The sequence below is a fragment of the Cebus imitator genome, unplaced genomic scaffold (genome assembly GCF_001604975.1).
Source record: "Cebus imitator isolate Cc_AM_T3 unplaced genomic scaffold, Cebus_imitator-1.0 Scaffold729, whole genome shotgun sequence".
In the NCBI taxonomy this organism is placed as follows: Eukaryota; Metazoa; Chordata; class Mammalia; order Primates; family Cebidae; genus Cebus; species Cebus imitator.
The window spans coordinates 72,853-89,671 of NW_016108044.1; the positions used below are offsets into that span (position 1 = coordinate 72,853).

Sequence of the window (16,819 nt, forward strand, 5' to 3'; positions counted from 1 at the left end):
AACTGATGAAATCAGAAATAGCAATACAAGCATGCTGTTACAGAAATGGAGACAACAAAAATATTAACTACAAAAGCTAAAAGTGGGCCAGGCACTATGGCTCACACATCTGTAATCCCAGCACCTTGGGAGGCCAAGGCGGGGGGATCACCTGAGGTCGGGAGTTCGAGACCAGCCTGACCAACATGGAGAAACCCTGTCTCCACTAAAAGCACAAACAAACAACAACAACAACACACCACACACACACACACACACACACACACACACACACCCCAACACACAAAATCTTGTTCTTCCATTCTTTCCCTCATCTCTATTTCTTACAACTACCCTGAAAAATAGGTATTGGCCACACCCGATTTATACATGAGGAAACTGAGACTCAGGTTCTGAGACCTGCCCAAAGTCACACAGTGGTTGAGTACTGAAGTCTGGTTTTGCACCAGCTTTGCTTGGCTCCTGAGGCTATACACTTTACATGGAGCCCTCCTGGCCTTCAGCTGCCTGTGCTTAGAAATGATAGTGTACAATTTACACTTCCCTGTAATCCCGGCAGTTTGGGAGGCCAAGGTGGGCAGATCACCTGAGGTCAGGTATTCGAAATCAGCCAATATGGTGAAACCCCATCTCTACTAAAAATATAAAAATTAGCCAGGCATGGTGGCGGGTGCCTGTAATCCCAGCTACTCAAGAGACTGAGGCAGGAGAATCACTTGAAACTGGGAGGCAGAGGTTGCAGTGAGCCGAGACTGCACCATTGCCCTCCAGCCTGGAAGACAGAGCGAGACTCTGTCTCAAAAAAAAAAAAAAAAAAAAAATTTACACTTCCCAGTGATAGTGGGAAACAGCGGGGTTTGGGGAAGCTGGGAGCCAAGGTGGGAGTGGAGTGAGGGGCAGGGGCTTGGTACCTGCAGCAGGGCCAGGGCCCAGGTGAAACGGATTCGACAGCAGCGGAGAGAAGAGCGGGAGGCAAAGACGCCAGCCTGGTACAGCATCTGGTACCTAAGGTGGGGGCAGGGGGTGGGAGGAGGCTCCTCCAGGCAACAACCTGCTCTCCCAGGTGCCTACTGGGCAGGGCAGCCCCATCACCACGGCACCTTCCCAACCCACCGTATCTTGCTCCTCTTACCAGCGGTACTGCTGAGCATGACTCAGGGAAGTGTTTCGGAAAAAGAGGAGCTCAAACTGCAGCAAAGACCAGACAGGGAAGATCAACGGGGCCGTGTGGGTCCCAGCCCCAATCACCACCTCCACACCCCTCCCAGCACCCTTCACTCACAAGTCCCTGGTTGATGAAATACTCAGCAAAGTAAACCACGACCAAGGGGACAATGTACCACAGTAGACCCTGGAAGAGGCGGAAGATCTAAGCGAGGGGCCCGGAGGTGGACAACCCCCACGGGGACACACCCCAGCCTTCATCTGAACCTTGAACACTGTCCATCTTTCCTGAAAGGAGAGGCTGGAGCCGGAGCCTGCAGGGGAACAGAGAGAGAAGGGCAGATAAAGTTTTCACACTAAGACTTGGCAGAGGCGCCGATGTGCCAGAATTAACCAGATCACGCAGTAGTGGGAACCAAATTACATTCCACTGGATTGGACACTTAAAAATGGTTAAAATCACCGAGTGCAGTGGCTCACGCCTGTAATCCCAGCACTTTGGGAGGCCAAAGGGGGCGGATCACCTGAAGTTGAGAGTTTGAGACCAGCCTGACCAACATGGAGAAACCCCATTTCTACTAAAAATACAAAATTAGCCAGGCATGGTGGCACATGCCTGTAATCCCAGCTACTCGGGAGGCTGAGGCAGGAGAATCACTCGAACCCTGGAGGCGGAGGTTGCAGTGAGCCAATATTGTGCCCTTGCACTCTAGCCAGGGCAACAAGAGGGAAACTCCGTCTCAAAAAAATAAAATAAGATAAAAATAAAGTAAAATATAAAATGGTAAACACTGAGTAATGTACATAGTTTACCACGATGAAAAAAAAGAGCTAACCAGGTGAGACTTCTTCACATCTCTCTCTTTTTTTTTAAGATGGAGTCTTACTCTGTCACTCAGGCTGGAGTACAGTAGCTCGATCTTGACTCACTGCAACCTCCGCCTCCTGAGTTCAAGCGATTCTTGTGCCTCAGCTTCCTTAGTAGCTGGGATTACAGGCACGCACCACCATACCTGGCTAATTTTTGTATTTTTAGTAGAGATGGGGTTTCTCCATGTTGGCCACGATGGTCTTGAACTCCTAAACTCAGGTGATCCACTTGCCTCGGCTTCCTAAAGTGCTGGAATTACAGGCGTGAGCCACTGCACCCAGCCAACGTCTGTTGTACAGCTCCACAGCTGGCCATCGGCCCACCCTGCCCAGTCTCACGGGCCCTTCTCTGGTTCTAGAACATCCCAGCTCATCCCCAGCGCAGGGCCTCAGCACTTGTGACTGGAATGCCTGGCACAGGGTAAGAAGGATCTTGCAGTGAGCCATGATCGCGCCACTGCACTCCAGCCTAGGCGACAGAGTGAGACTCCTGTCTCAAAAAAAAAAAAGGCCGGGCTCGGTGGCTTATGCCTGTAATCCTAGCACTTTGGGAGGCTAAGGTGGGTGGATCACCTGAGGTCACATGTTCAAGACCAGCCTAGCCATCATGATGAAACCCCATCTTAAAAAAAAAAAAAAAAATTCAGCTCCAAAGGAGGAAGCCTTTGTCCATAATTGGAGCTCTCCTTCCTTGTTCTCCTTCCTTCCCTGCCTCCCTCTGTCCTTCCCTGCCTTCCTCTCTCCTTCCTTCCCTCCCTCCCTCCTTTCTTCCTTCTTCTTTCTCTTTCTTTTTTTTTGATAGGCAGGGTCTTGCTCTGTCGCCCAGGCTGGACTCAAACTAATGAGCTCCAGCGATCCTCCTGCCTCAGCCTCCCAAAGTGCTGGGATATTACTGGCGTGAGCCACTGTGCTCGGCCTCAACAAGTATTTCTGAAATAGATGAAAGCTTTTCCCATAACAGTATGCCCACTCTCTTTCCCCACTTAACTGTGTCCATTGTAGAGAGAAGAAAGTGACCCAGAGAGAAAGAAAGTGACCTCTCAGAGGGTCTGTGTCTCCTACCTGGCTTCGACTCTGGGGCCTCGGTTCCTATGAGAGGCTGCCGGGCTGCACTCTCTGCCTCTTCCTCCCCTCCAGGGTCCTGGGGCTCAGGAGATGTGAGCAATAAGAAATAGCTAGGAGGAGGAGGAAGGCAAGGTCAGAGAGCCCTACTGGGCTGGGAAGGTCCCACGAACCGTCTAGGCCACTCTTACCCATGGAACACCTCTACCGCTGAACACTTCCAAAGATGGGTAGCTCACTGCCTCTAAGGTGCCTACCCTGTGCTGGAGAGCTCCAACTATGGGCAAAGGCGTCTTTCTTTGGAGCTGATTTTTTTTTTTTTTTTTGAGATGGAGTCTCACTGTTGCCTAGGCTGGAGTGCAGTGGTGTGATCTTGGCTCACTGCAACTCCGCCTCCTGGGTTCAAGCAATTTTCCTGCCTCAGCCTCTCAAGTAGCTGGGACTACAGGCATGTGCCACCACATCTGGCTAATTTTTTATTTTTAGTAAAGACAGGGTTTCACCATGTTGGCCAGGCTGGTTTCGAACTCCTGACCTCAAGTGATCTGCCTACCTCAGCCTCTCAAAGTGCTAGGATTACAGGCGTGAGCCACCGCGCCCAGATGGAGCTGAATTTATCTCCTTGTTGTTCCATCCATGGGCCTTTGTTTTGTTTTGATTTCTTTTTTTTTTTTTTTTTTTGTGCGGCAGAGTTTCGCTCGTTACCCAGGCTGGAGTGCAATGGCGCGATCTTGCCTCACCGCAACCTCCGCCTCCTGGGTTCAGGCAATTCTCCTGCCTCAGCCTCCTGAGTAGCCTGGATTACAGGCACGCGCCACTATGCCCAGCTAATTTTTTGTATTTTTTAGTAGAGACGAGGTTTCACCATGTTGACCAGGATGGTCTTGATCTCTTGATCTCGTGATCCACCAGCCTCGGCCTCCCAAAGTGCTGGATTACAGGCGTGAGCCACTGCGCCCGGCCTTGTTTTGATTTCTTTCAGAGACAGGGTTTTTCTCTGTTACCCAGGCTGGAGTGCAGTGGTACAATCATAACTCACCGCAGCCTCAGCCTCCAAGGCTCAAGCAATCCTCCTGCCTCAGTCTCCCAAGCAGCTGGGACTACAGGCATGTGCCACCAAGCCCGTCTCATATTTTCAATTTTTTGTAGAGATGGGGGTCTCACTATGTTGCCCAGGCTGGTCTCAAATTCCTGGCCTCAAGTGGTCCTCCTGCCTCAGCCTCCTAAAGCACTGGGATTACAGACATGAGCAGAAGGCCTTTGTTTGGACTGCTGGGCCACACTAAACAAGTCAGTTATGTTTTCTTGCCATTATTATTCTAATGATTATTCTAACTCTCATTAATTATACATTTGCTCTGTGCTAGGCCAGAACTTCCTCAATTTTAGTCACTAAGGTTCTGGCTTCACTTTATTTGCCATATCCATATTCCTCCTGTATATAATAATTTTTATTTAAAAATTTTCTTTAAATGGACTCACTTTTTCTACCTGGATTTGTCCTAAGCACTAATCTTGTAAAGGGCCAGGTGTGATTGGCTAGTTCAAAACCTAATATGCATGAAAATACACACAGAACTAATCAGGCTGCGTGCAGTGGCTCACCCCTGTATTCCCAGCACTATGGGAGGCCAAGGCAGGTGGATCACTTGAGGTCAGGAGTTCGAGACTAGCCTGGCCAACACAGTGAAACCCTGTGTCTACTAAAAATACAAAAAATTAGCCAGGTGTGGTGGTATAGGCCTGTAGTCCCAGCTACTCGGGAGGTTGAGGCAGGAGAAACACTTGAGCCCGGGAGGCTGAGGTTGCAGTGAGCCGATATCACGTCAGCCACTGCACTCCAGCCTGAGTGACAGAGTGAGACTCTGTCTAAAAAAAAAGAAGAAAAAAAGAACTAATCAAATAAAGTCCACCCTCGTCCTACTTCTGATCACCTTGGGAACCACACTGTGCTGGAAGGCATTACACGCATCACCTCCCAGGAATGCAAGAACGATTGCCATTTGAAATATGGGAAAACTGAGGATTCAGAGATGTAGACTGACTTGTTCAAAGCCATGCAGCTAAAAACCAGCAGCCCCAGGACTCACACCCAGGGCTATCAGAGTCCGGATTCCACCTCCCTTCAGAGCAAGGCTACAGGGACATGAAGATGCAATCATGATCAAGTTTTTTTTTTCCTTTCTTTCTTCTTCCCTGAGACAGAGTCTCACTCTGTTGCCCAGGCTGGAGTGCAGCAGCACAATCTCTGCTCATTGTAACCGCTGCCTCCCAGATTCAAACGATTCTCCTGTCTCAGCCTCCTGAGTAGCTGGGATTACAGGCGCCTGCCACCACACCCGGCTAATTTTTGTATTTTTAGTAGAGACGGGGTTTCACCATGTTGGCTAGGATAGTTTCCTGACCTCAGGTGATCCGCCCTTCTTGGCCTCCCAAAGTGCTGGGATTACAGGCATGAGCCACTGCACACAGCCATGGTCAAGTTTTCTCTCATTGGACCCCTCTCCTTCCTGGCTCAGGGCAGCTCACCTGGCCAGCAGCACGGCAGGGATACCCAGCATGGACAGCAGGGTGTGCTGAGGGGAAAGGCCAGCCTGGGTGAGGCCCAGGTAGGACAGGGCCCCCAGCAGCCCAGCTCCCCCAGTTCCTGAGGACCACCAGGAGATCACAGCCCTGGGAAGGAGAACACAGGGGGGTTCAGGAGGACCAAGGCCGGTCATGGGACAGTCTCTCCCCCTACTCCCTCCTCGACCTGCTTACCTGGGGTAGAAGGCAGTGAGGGAGAGGAAGGTGACCTCCCCCAGGCCTGATGAGATGCTAGCCAAGACCACACCTTGGGGGAGAGAAGCACTGGGATGGTCACACCTCGCCTTGCCGCATTGCCCAGGCCCCTAAGGTGTCTGGCCACGGCACACCGGCCAGGTTCCGGGTCTGAAGCAGAGCCCCCATCCTCTGTGAGTCCCTTCATGGGGAGTGGTACCTCCATCCATCCAGTCATCAGACCAGGGGCAGACAGGCACCCTTGATGTCTCCACCCTTCCATCACAGTCTTTTTCTTTTCTTTGTTTTTGAGATGGAGTCTCACTCTGTTGCCCAGGCTGGACGGCAGTGGCGTGATCTTGGCTCACTGCAACCTCTGCCTCCTGGGTTCAAGAGATTCTCCTGCCTCAGCCTCCTGAGTAGCTGAGATTACAGGTGTGTGCCACCACACCGAACTAATTTTTGTGTTTTTGGTAGAGACAGGGATTCACCATGTTGGCCAGGTTGGTTTCAAAACTCCGGACCTCCGGTGGTCCGCCTGCCTCAGCCTCCCAAACTGCTGGGATTCCAGGCATAAGACACCATGCCTGGCCCATCCCAGAGTCTTGACTCTGTTGACCTCAATCTCCATCTAATCCATCCAGTTTCTCCCATCTCCTCCACCACCTGCCCAAATTGTCTGTCTCCCATCTCCTACTGCTGACAGCCCTAGCAGGCTTCTGTGGGTGACGGAATGAATCCCTTTCCTATGGGAGGCTGGGGAGACTCTCCCCACAAATGATTCAATGTGATTCCTGGGGGCTCCCCACCTGACACAGAACCACACACTCACCACATAGGCTGGTCCCCACAGAATGAGAAGAGGCAACCAGGACGAAGCTTCCAGCAGCACAAATCCCACTGACGAGAACCCGGGGGCTGAGGGGGTGAGAAGGGGAGGGAAGGGGGAGGTCAGCCTCTACTCTCAGCTCTCCAGCCCTCCCAGCCTCCCCACTCTCAGCTCCCGCCCGCCCTGCCTCCCGCCACCTCCACGCAGACCTGTAGGGCAGTAGGTGAAGGCCAATAGGAGCCAACAATTTGATGACGAGTGTGGGGAGGATGTCCGCCAGGAGCACGGCCTGACAGGAGAATAGAGTGAGACCCCAGAGCTTCCAGGGTATAACCCTCCCAGCCACGTGGCCGAGGAGAGGCAGGAGCTGGCCAAACAGGTCTGCTACACAGGATCTGGAGTCAGGCAGAGCTGGGTTCAAGTCTCAGCTCTGCCACTCCTTAGTTGTGTATCAAGAGTTTATATTCTCTGAGCTTCAATTTCCTTCTCTGGAAAATGGGGATATCACAGCGTCTAGCTCACAGGACTGCTGTGTGGATTAATTGAGCTAATATATGCTACGTACAGAAACAGCTCAGAAATTTTATATCTATATATATGTTTTGAGACAGAGACAGAGTCTCACTCTGTCGTCCAGGCTGGAGTGTAATGGCTTGATCTTGGCTCACTGTAACCTCTGCCTCTCTGGTTCAAGTGATTCTCCTGCCTCAGCCTCCTGAGTAGCTGGGATTATAGGCATGTGCCACCATGCCTGGCTAATTTTTGTATTGTTAGTAGAGACGGGGTTTCACCATGTTGGCCAGGCTGGTCTCTAACTACAGGCCTCAAATGATCAGCCCACCTCGGCCTCAGAAATTATATTAAGATCTCAATTATTACATATATATATATTTTTTTTCTTAAGATGGGATCTCACTAGATTGCCCAGGCTGGTCTCAAACTCCCAGGCTCAAGTGATCCTCCCACTATGGCCTCCCAAAGCCCTGGGATTACAGATGTGAGCCACTATACCCGGCCCAGGTCTCAATTGTTTTCATCATGACAGTCCCAGCTGGGTAGTGAAGGGCTAGGAGTGGGGTCTGCAGACCCAGGGTCCCTGGGTCAGGAGGGGACAGGTGAGATAAGTACGCACAGCTGTGGAGACAGAGTTGCAGTCAAATCGTGATGAGCTGTTGTGGGGGATGGGTGTTGGGCTTGGGTCCACCTGATGGGAGAGAAGAACATCTTTCACTCCAGGAGGCAGAGGGATAGACACACAGAGCCTGGCTCCAGTCCCAGCTCTGCCTTCACTTGAAGGATGGCTTTGGGTCAGCAGTGACCGACCTCTCAGGACCTCAGCTTCTCTGCATGCACGATGAAGAGGGGGTTTCCATATGAGTCTCACTCTACTAGACACGGGCCAAAGATGGCCCTGTGAATGGACTTTGTTTAGGTAACACATTCAAGAGCTTTCTTTTTTTTTTTTTAATGCAGTCTCACTCTGTTGCCCAGGCTGGAGTGCAGAGGTGTGATCTTGGCTCACCGCAACCTCCGCCTCCCAGTTCAAGCAATTCTCCTGCCTCAGCCCCCTGAGTAGCTTGGACTACAGGTGTGCACCACCATGCCCAGCTAATTTTTGTATTTTTAGTAGAGGCTGGGTTTCACCATGTTGGCCAGGGTGGTTTCCTGTCCTCAGGTGATCCACCCTCCTCGGCCTCCCAAAGTTCTGGGATTATAGGCGTGAGCCACTGAGCCCAACCTCAAGAGCTTTCATATTAAAATATGGGTTGCCAGAAAATCTGATCTTGGACCTGCCAGGTGGTAGCTGCTCCATTTGGATGGGACATGCACGCCCCAGCTTACCACAGACAGGTGGTTCTCAACCAAGGACAGTACCACCCCTCCAGGGAACATTTCGCAATGTTTAGAGACATTCTTGGTTGTCACTACTGGGGGGTCACAGGGTGTGCTACTGGCATTGAGTGGGTAGAAGCCAGGGAGGCTGCTAAATGTCTCACAATGCACAAGAGGGCCCCACAACAAAGACTCACCCCACCCAAAATGTCACAGGCCCCAGGTTAAGAAACCCTGCTATAGATGACTATCTCACCCAGCCAATGTTGAAGTTTACAAAACTGGTGCTCATGAATCTCTTAAATTCCCTTCCTGCTCTGGGGGTCTGGAAGACTGGAAACTTTTTTTTTTTTTGAGACTGAGTCTCCCTCTGTCGCCCAGGCTGGAGTGCAATGATGTGATCTTGTGATGCAATCTCGCGTCACTGCAACCTCCACCTCCTGGGTTCAAGCAATTCTCCTGCCTCAGCCTCCCGAGTAGCTGGGATTACCGGTGCCCACCACCACGCCCAGCTAATTTTTTTGTATTTGTAGTAGAGACAGGGTTTCACCATGTTGGTCAGGCTGGTCTCGAACTCCTGACCTCAGGTAATCTGCCCGTCTTGGCCTCCCAAAGTGCTGGGATTACAGGCATGAGCCACTGCACCCAGCCAGAGACTGGAAACTTTAGCCCCCTTGTCCCACCCCATTCCATGAGTTTTTCAAGGGGGCCTCTGTCCCATGCCCTCATCTTCCCACAGGGACTAACCACGGTGGTGGTGGTAGAGAGAGGGTCACTTACATGGCTCTGGTTTCCCGATGTCCTCTCATGGCTAAGGATGTCATGGGCGGCACTCAGCATCACCACGTAAGAGAAGTTGTTGCAAAGGCCCAGCAGCCTGGAAGGAGCAGGCCAGGTCTCAGCTCCCTTTGGATCCTGCAGCCATCTGCAGCCTTCATGCCAAATCTCCCCTTACCTGTGCCCTTCAATCAGCTCCCTCTTTTTTTCTATCACCAGATCCCATCCTCATTCAGTGTTGGGGTCAGAAATATAGGCTTTGGCGCTTGGGCGCATAGTGAGACCCCTGTCTCTACAAAAAATTTAAAATTTAGCCAGGTGTGGTGGCTCGCACTGTTATCCCAGCTACTTGGGAGGCTGAGGGGGAGGACTGTTTGAGTCTAGGAGTTAGAGGCTGCAGTGACCTGTGATCACGCCACTGCATTCCAGCCTGGGTGACAGAGCAAGACCCTGTCACAAAAATAAAAAATAAAAGGAAGAAATAAGGGCTTTGGGATCTCAGACTTGGATTCACTTCCTGCCTCTAAGGCCTCTCCTGGAAGCTCTCTGTGACCACTCTCTCCTCTGAGCTCCCACTGGGACTCAGTTCCTGGGGCATTTCTCATCCTCTGACACACTGCAGTACATTAAGAAAAAAAAAAATCCTGGGGCAGCCAGGTGCGGTGGCTCACACCCGTAATCCCAGCACTTTGGGAGGCCAAGGTGGGCAGATCATTTGAGGCCAGGAGTTTGAGACAAGCCTGGCCAACATGACGAAACCCTGTCTCTACTAAAAATACAAAAATCAGTTGGTCATGGTGGCTTGAGCCTGTAATCCCAGCTACTTGGGAGGCTGAGGCAGGAGAATCACCTGAACCAGGGAGGTGGAGGTTATAGTGAGCCAAGATCGCCACTGCACTCCAGACTGGGCAACAGGGCAAGACTCTGTCTCCAAAAAAAAAAAAAAAAAAAGAAAAGAAAAGAAAAGAAAAAAATCCTGGAGCTGGAAATTGAAGGGACTGTGTTCAAGTCCCAAGTCTGCCTCTTCCCACTTTCTCAGTCTACTCATGTGTAAAATGGGGACACCAATTTCTCTCCTGACTACCCCACAAGATGCTGCATGGATCAAAACAAGATAAGACTAAAGGCCTTTAGGATCCAGGAAGGTTCCGTCTGCTTACTGTCATCTCCCAGAGCTGCACTCAGCAATGGGAGGGAATCTGGGTCTCGTGCCACAGATTTCATCAGGGGCCTTTTCATAAGCCTTTGAAGTAGAATTACAATACTCCTCTTCCCATTTGACTGTTGAGGAACCAGGCTTAGAGAGGTTAAGTGACTCTTCCACATAGTACATGGGAAGCCACTTCCAACCCAGTCTGGAAGTGGATTGAGGACCCAAGTCCTCAACGTTTAGGTTAATGCTAAAAGTATTTCCCAAGGCTCGGTATTTGAATACGTTTTGAAGGTGGATGGATGGATGACCTTTTAAAAAGTTTTAGGGTTGGGCGTGGTGGCTCACCCTGTAATCCCAACACTTTGGGAGGTGGAGGAAGGCAGATCACCAGAGATCAGGAGTTCGAGACCAGCCTGGCCAACACAGTGAAATCCCATCTCTACTAAAAATACAAAAAATTAGCTGTGTGTGGTGGCACATGCCTGTAATCCCAGCTACTCAGGGGGCTGAGGCAGGAGAATAGCTTGAACCTGGGAGGTGGAGGTTTTGGTGAGCCAAGATCAGGCAACTGCACTGTAGCCTGGGAGACACAGTGAGACTCTGTCTCAAAAATAAAATAATAAAATAAAATAAAATAAAAAAGTTTTAGGCCCAGCATGGTGGCTCATGCTTGTAATCTCAGCACTTTGGGAGGTTGAGGTAGGAGGATCACTTGAGGCCAGGGGTTGGACACCAGTCCAGTTCCCAAAGTGAGATCCCGTCTCTATAAAAAATAAAAAAATTAGCCAGGTGTGGTAGTGCACACCTGTAGTCACAGCTATTTGGAGGAGGAAGTGGGAGGATCACTTGAGCCCAGGAGTTCCAGGCTTCAGTGAGCTGTGACTGCACCACTGCATTCCAACCTGGGCAACAGAGTAAGACTCTGTCCCAAAAAGAAAAAAATAATAATAAGATAAAATAAATTAAAATAAAAAGTTTTAGTAGTGATGCATTTATTTAAATGTTCATTAAGAAAATACTGGTTTTCCATGTGGAGTAGTGATTTAAAGTTTTCTTTTTAAAAATACATGCATTAAAAAACTTCAAGGCTGAAATGGCTGGAGGAAAAACACAAGTAAATAATCCTACAGGTGGTATGAGGATCCGGCCAAAGCCGGAAGATGATAAGGAATGAAGTTTGGAAAATTTACATGCTGCCTGGGGGCAAACCAGTGGATTCGGTAAATCTTTGTGGGTTCTGTTCCTGTGAGCAGCTCAACTCTTTCTTCCCCCTGTCCTCCTGTCACTTCCCTCTTCCTATGCCACTGTCACTTTTGCTGAACTCTCAGGTCACTCACCAGAAGCCCACCGCGTTCTTCCAATGCGCACTCTGACGGTCCAACAGAGGGAGCCGGGGCTCCGGGACGGTCTCCTCCCCTGGGAGAGTGAGAAGAGAGCATGACCCCCACCCACTCTCAGGCACACGACGGCCCCATGCGTGTCCTCCCGGGGCCGAGTCAGCTGTCACTCCCCTCGGGTGGGCTGCGAGCCAGAGGTGGTCGCTCCCAGGAGGGTGGGCAGGAATACTCACCCTCGGAATCCGAAAGGCGCCGTCGCGAGCCCGCACAGCCTCCCATGGCATCAAGTTCAGGTCCCCCAAGGGTCCAGGGTCACAAAGTGTCCAGAGGGGGCTCCCACGGGAGGGATGAGGGTCTGTGACAGGCGACAAGGATCAACGTCCGATTGTCGGTCCCAGCTCTGGCTTGTCTGCGGCGCTCGCGCCCCGTGATCCATCAGGAAAGCCCAGGACTCCATCTCGCGCGCCCCACGACCCACTACGACCCACCACGCCCCACCCATCGGACTCTGCCCCCGCCCCGTCTACAGGAGGGACCCTGCGGCCTGTACCTTTAAGAGCAGCAGAACGTGCGGCACAGTGAAGAGGCAGGTTGTCGGGTCACGTGACAGCACCCGCGGGTTCCCCCATCACGTGCTCGGAGGTCCTCCCTACTTCCGGGTCCTCTCTGTCTTCGCTTTGGGCCTTCTCAGCTTTGGAGCGTGAGAAAGGGAGAAGCCGGAGAACCTTGGAACAGTAGGTTTTAAACTGGAGCCGGTGGGAGCAGCAAGTAGAGCCATGACCTTAGATCAATGGCGCCCAAGACCGAGACGGTATCCTGCCAGCACTAGTCGTGGCTGCGGAGGCTTCAGCTCCTTTTCCTTCAGTACTCACTTGCCAGAAACAAATATGACCACCCGCCTACTCCTCCCCCCGCCCTTCCTTTTTTTTTAGGCAGGTCTGTTTCTGTTGCGAACAAAGACGACCAGCGTCAGATCATTCTTACTCCCATCTGTTGCCCTTACAAATTATTTTAGAGACCTAAATAAACATAACATCCACCTAAGGGGTTTTCATGAATTATCTATTGACAGTATCCAAGATGTTAAGAGATTCCCTTTTCCAAATTATCCTAGAACCAAAAAATATCACGGCGGTTCAACCCCCGGTGCTACAGATGAGAAAACCAAGGTACATATATGTATATATATATACACACACATACATGTACAACAAAAATTAGCTGGGCATGGTGGCGCATGCCTGTAGTCGTAGATACCTTGGAGGCTGAGGTGGGAGGATCACTGTCCCTAGGAGATTGAAGCTACAGTGAGCTATGATCCCGCCACTGCACTCCAGCCTGGGCGACAGAGATCCTGTCCAAAAAAAAGAAAAATGTAAAAAGAAAAGAAGATATACATATATATATATATATATATATATGAAAAAATTGGAAAGTTGCTGATAATCATACAATGTTAGACCTAAAGGTGACCTTAGAGACCTGTATGGTGATAAGAAATAGAGCACCAGAGGCAGGGAGCCATTGGGTTGGCTGTAGGCTGCTGCAGGATTCCTGCCTCCATCAAAGTTGGTGCTTCGACCCGATTTTTTTCTTTTTTTAGCACAGAGTCTTGCTCTGCTGCCCAGGCTGGAGGGCAGTGTCAGGATCTTGGTTTGCTGCAACTTTGACCTCCCAGGCTTAGGCAATCCTTCCACCTCAGCATCCCGAGTAGCTGCGACAGCAGGTGCACAGCACTGTGCCCAGCTGATTTTTGTACTTTTTGTAGAGACAGGATTTTGCCATGTTGCCCGGGCTGGCCTCAAACTCCTGGGCTCAAGCAATCCACCTGCCTCAGCCTCCCAATGTGCGGTGACTACAGGTGTGAGCCACCGCGCTCCGCCAGACTAAATTATTTTAATTACGGCCCAAGATTCTGATTCTGTGATTTCATCCAACTGCCCTAATTGGAATAGGAAAGTGGGGCTTGGGAGGAGAGAAGGAGGGTATGGGAAGAGATAGAGCTAAGTTACTTTGTGTGGTTCCAAATAAGGAGTCATACCCTTACCTCCCTCTAGGTGGGGAGCGGCATCCTGCGTTCCCTTGTCCTTGGCCTCATCTCCGCTGTGCGCTGTGTCACCTCTATCTGCTCTTTCTTACCACCATGTCTTCAGAATGCTGTTTGAAATGTGTCCTCTGGCGGGAAGAGGTGGCTCATGCCTGTAATCCCTGCACTTTGGGAGGCCAAAGTGGGCTGATCACCTGAGAGCAAGAGTTCAAGACCAGCCTGGCCAAGGTGGTGAAAACCCCGTTTATACTAAAGATACAAAAATTATCCAAGCGTGGTGACGCACACCTGTAATCCCAGCTACTTGGGAGGCTGAGGCAGGAGAATCATTTGAATCTGGGAGGCACAGCCAAGATCTCACCACTGCATTCCAGCCTGGGTGACAGAATGAGACTCAGTCTCAAAAAATCAAAAGTAGCTGGGCGTGGTGGCTCAAGCCTGTAATCCCAGCACTTTGGGAGGCCGAGGCGGGTGGATCATGAGGTCAAGAGATCGAGACCATCCTGGTCAACATGGTGAAACCCCGTCTCTACTAAAAATGCAAAAAATTAGCTGGGCATGGTGGTGCATGCCTGTAATCCCAGCTACTCAGGAGGCTGAGGCAGGAGAATTGCCTGAACCCAGGAGGCGGAGGTTGCGGTGAGCCGAGATCGCGCCATTGCACTCCAGCCTGGGTAACATGAGTGAAACTCCGTCTCAAAAAAAAAAAAAAATCAAAAGTAAAATAAAAAAGAAAAATGTGACCCCCTCCCCTTTAGGGTAAAAAAAAAAATTCCTGAGGCAGCGGGGAGCGGTGGGTCACACCTATAATCACAGCACTTTGGGAGGCCTGCCTCTGGGACTCCAAAGGCCAGGCAGGGAGGGGAGGAGGCCTCCCACATCACTCAACTGATGGAAAGTGGAATCCTATTACCTGTGCAGGGCTCTAGAAATGCAGCAGCGTTTCATACGTGGCATCTGCCATCAAGGAAGTCACAGGACGGTGGGAGGAAGACACAGATAAGGCTACAGTACAAAGTTTAGCCAAGTTCTCTCTTGTGAGGCTAATCATAGATGAGGGGTTGTGCACTGGAGCCACCAATCCAGCCCCTTCCGCCTCTCAGGGAAGCAGCAATGACAGTGAAATGTGTCAGAGCTCCCAACAGCACCCTCGTCACTGCTGCTCTTACTCCTCAGGCAAAACAGGAACCACAAACCCCAGCTTCCTCTCGCAGAGGGTCTGCGGCTTGTAGGGGAGACGGAAATGGCTGAGGTGTGGATACAAGACCTGAGTCACTTGAGCTGCCATTGCCACATGTCCCCTCCCTCCCCCTTCCCCACCCCCAGCTCTAAGGACTCCTGTTTCCACCTTGTCCTTTCCGGCCTCTCCCTTGCCCTTTATTTCCAAACGAGCGCCTGAGACCCTGTGTGATGTTCACCCATTTCCAAGGCTGCAGTGGGAGTTGCTGTGGGCATCGGGGGCCAGGGGCAGGGCCCAGGGTGGGGACGTGTCAGGGAGACACAGGGGAAGAGGAAGTGTCTTGCGTCCTGGGGAAGACTGGCTTGTCTTGGTGGGTGGGGACAGTCATTATCAACTTTCTGGACACACGGACAGAGACAGACAGGATGGACTTTCTCCGGCTACACCTCCCTGGGCTGCACCAGGCCTTGAGGGGGGCACTGGTGAGAGGGGCAAAGAGCTGCCCGAGACTTGCACCCCGTTTCCTGGGGCCTCACCTCTGGGCACCTCCCCTGGGGCCTTACCTTTCCCCTCCTCCCTTTGGTCTCCTCAGACTGGAGATTGCTTTCTTGGGATCAGGCTCCAGCCTAACCGTTTCTAAATTTCAGTCCCCACCCCCACACCAGCATCCTCACACCCCTAATCCACGCCCTTTCTGACTACTTCTGCAAATCCTCTTCTCCTCCCAGATCCCAGGACCCTCTTCCTTAACCTGGACTCCTCCAGCCAGGGCCCCCTGGGAAAGCGCTGGGACTCCCCTTAATGCCTCTCCCCTCCCTCTTTTTTTCTAGGATTCCCTCGGCACCTTTGTCGCCTACCTCTTGGGAGACGCAGTCCCCACTGTAGAGCCGGAGGCGCGGGCAGCTGAGGAACTGGGGGCGGTGGCAGTGGGAAGGACAGGGAAGGTTGTAGAGGAGGAAGCCCAGGAGGCCCTGGAGGGCCGGAGAGGTGGCCAAAGCCAGGGGGCTGGACGGCTGAGAGGGCCTGGGGAGGACGGAAGACGTGAAGCCGGGAGCTCAGCTGCAGAACAGACCTGGAGCTGGGGAGATGGCAGCTCCCATGGGTCCCAAGCAGAGAGGCAGGACAGTGGGGCTGGGGAGGCAGCCAAGGCAGCCAGGTGCCAGGAGCCAAGTGCCCCCTTGGAGGCCAGAAAGAAGTCCAAGGTAGGGTCTAGGGCTTGCCAAGACAGGAGCGGCCAGGCCCAGGAGAGGCAGGAGCCCGATGAGCAGGAAGTGAACAGAGAGGAGAGGCTGAGAACCTGGGAACAGGAGGAGGAGGAGGAGGAGGAGGAAGAGGTCAGGGCAAGACAGCCAGGGATGGCCAGAGGGGTGGAGTCAGAGTGGACCTGGCACAGGGAGTGGGAGGGGAAGGCTGGTGCTTGCGGGACAAAGGCGGCAGGGGACGACCTGGATACTGAGCAGGGGATCAGGGAGGCAGATGCCGAGGAAACTGAGGGACCCGGGGCTGAATGGGCTGGGAAGGGAGAAGAGGTTGTGGTGGTGGAGGAGGCCAGTGAAAGCAGAAAGGCACAGGTGACACGGGGCCCAGGGGCAGAGTCTGAGGACTGGACAGCCTTAGGCAGAGAGGAGGCTAGGACAACTCCAGGTAGGGAGGAGGCCAGGATAATTTTAGATGGGGAGGAAGCCAGGACAGCCTCAGGCCAGGAGGAGGCTGGGACAACCTCAGGCAGGGAGGAGGCAGCCTCAGGAGTGGAGGAGGCCGGGACAGCCTCAGGAGGGGAGGAGGCAGCCTCAGGAGGGGAGGAGGC

The 16,819-nt window shown here is 52.1% G+C and overlaps 2 protein-coding genes across 7 annotated transcripts in view; one reads left to right on the forward strand and one right to left on the reverse strand.

Moving 5' to 3' along the window:
- CLN3 (CLN3 lysosomal/endosomal transmembrane protein, battenin) overlaps window positions 1-15,060 on the reverse strand; it is an 18,867-nt gene extending 3,807 nt beyond the window's left edge. The window contains exons 1-15 of one of the 6 annotated variants that reach the window (XM_037735130.1): window positions 14,746-15,060; window positions 13,833-13,998; window positions 12,336-12,476; window positions 11,786-12,140; window positions 9,299-9,395; window positions 7,818-7,889; window positions 6,895-6,974; window positions 6,689-6,774; window positions 5,857-5,929; window positions 5,626-5,769; window positions 3,097-3,209; window positions 1,432-1,478; window positions 1,283-1,351; window positions 1,133-1,188; window positions 912-1,005 (exon numbers count right to left, since the gene is read on the reverse strand). In XM_037735130.1, coding sequence (XP_037591058.1) covers window positions 912-1,005; window positions 1,133-1,188; window positions 1,283-1,351; window positions 1,432-1,478; window positions 3,097-3,209; window positions 5,626-5,769; window positions 5,857-5,929; window positions 6,689-6,774; window positions 6,895-6,974; window positions 7,818-7,889; window positions 9,299-9,395; window positions 11,786-12,069 — 1,215 coding nt within the window. In that variant the 5' untranslated portion in view covers window positions 12,070-12,140; window positions 12,336-12,476; window positions 13,833-13,998; window positions 14,746-15,060. Of the gene's footprint in view, window positions 1-911; window positions 1,006-1,132; window positions 1,189-1,282; window positions 1,352-1,431; window positions 1,479-3,096; window positions 3,210-5,625; window positions 5,770-5,856; window positions 5,930-6,688; window positions 6,775-6,894; window positions 6,975-7,817; window positions 7,890-9,298; window positions 9,396-11,785; window positions 12,141-12,335; window positions 12,975-13,042; window positions 13,105-13,832; window positions 14,027-14,745 lie in introns of those variants that run through there. The other 5 variants (XM_037735128.1, XM_037735129.1, XM_037735131.1 and 2 more) reach the window with 5 other exon arrangements.
- A 315-nt stretch (window positions 15,061-15,375) lies between these two features.
- APOBR (apolipoprotein B receptor) overlaps window positions 15,376-16,819 on the forward strand; it is a 4,923-nt gene continuing 3,479 nt past the window's right edge. Inside the window, exons 1-2 of the mRNA XM_017519134.2 lie at window positions 15,376-15,494; window positions 15,843-16,710. Coding sequence (XP_017374623.2) covers window positions 15,438-15,494; window positions 15,843-16,710 — 925 coding nt within the window. The 5' untranslated portion in view covers window positions 15,376-15,437. The remainder of the gene's footprint in view (window positions 15,495-15,842; window positions 16,711-16,819) is intronic.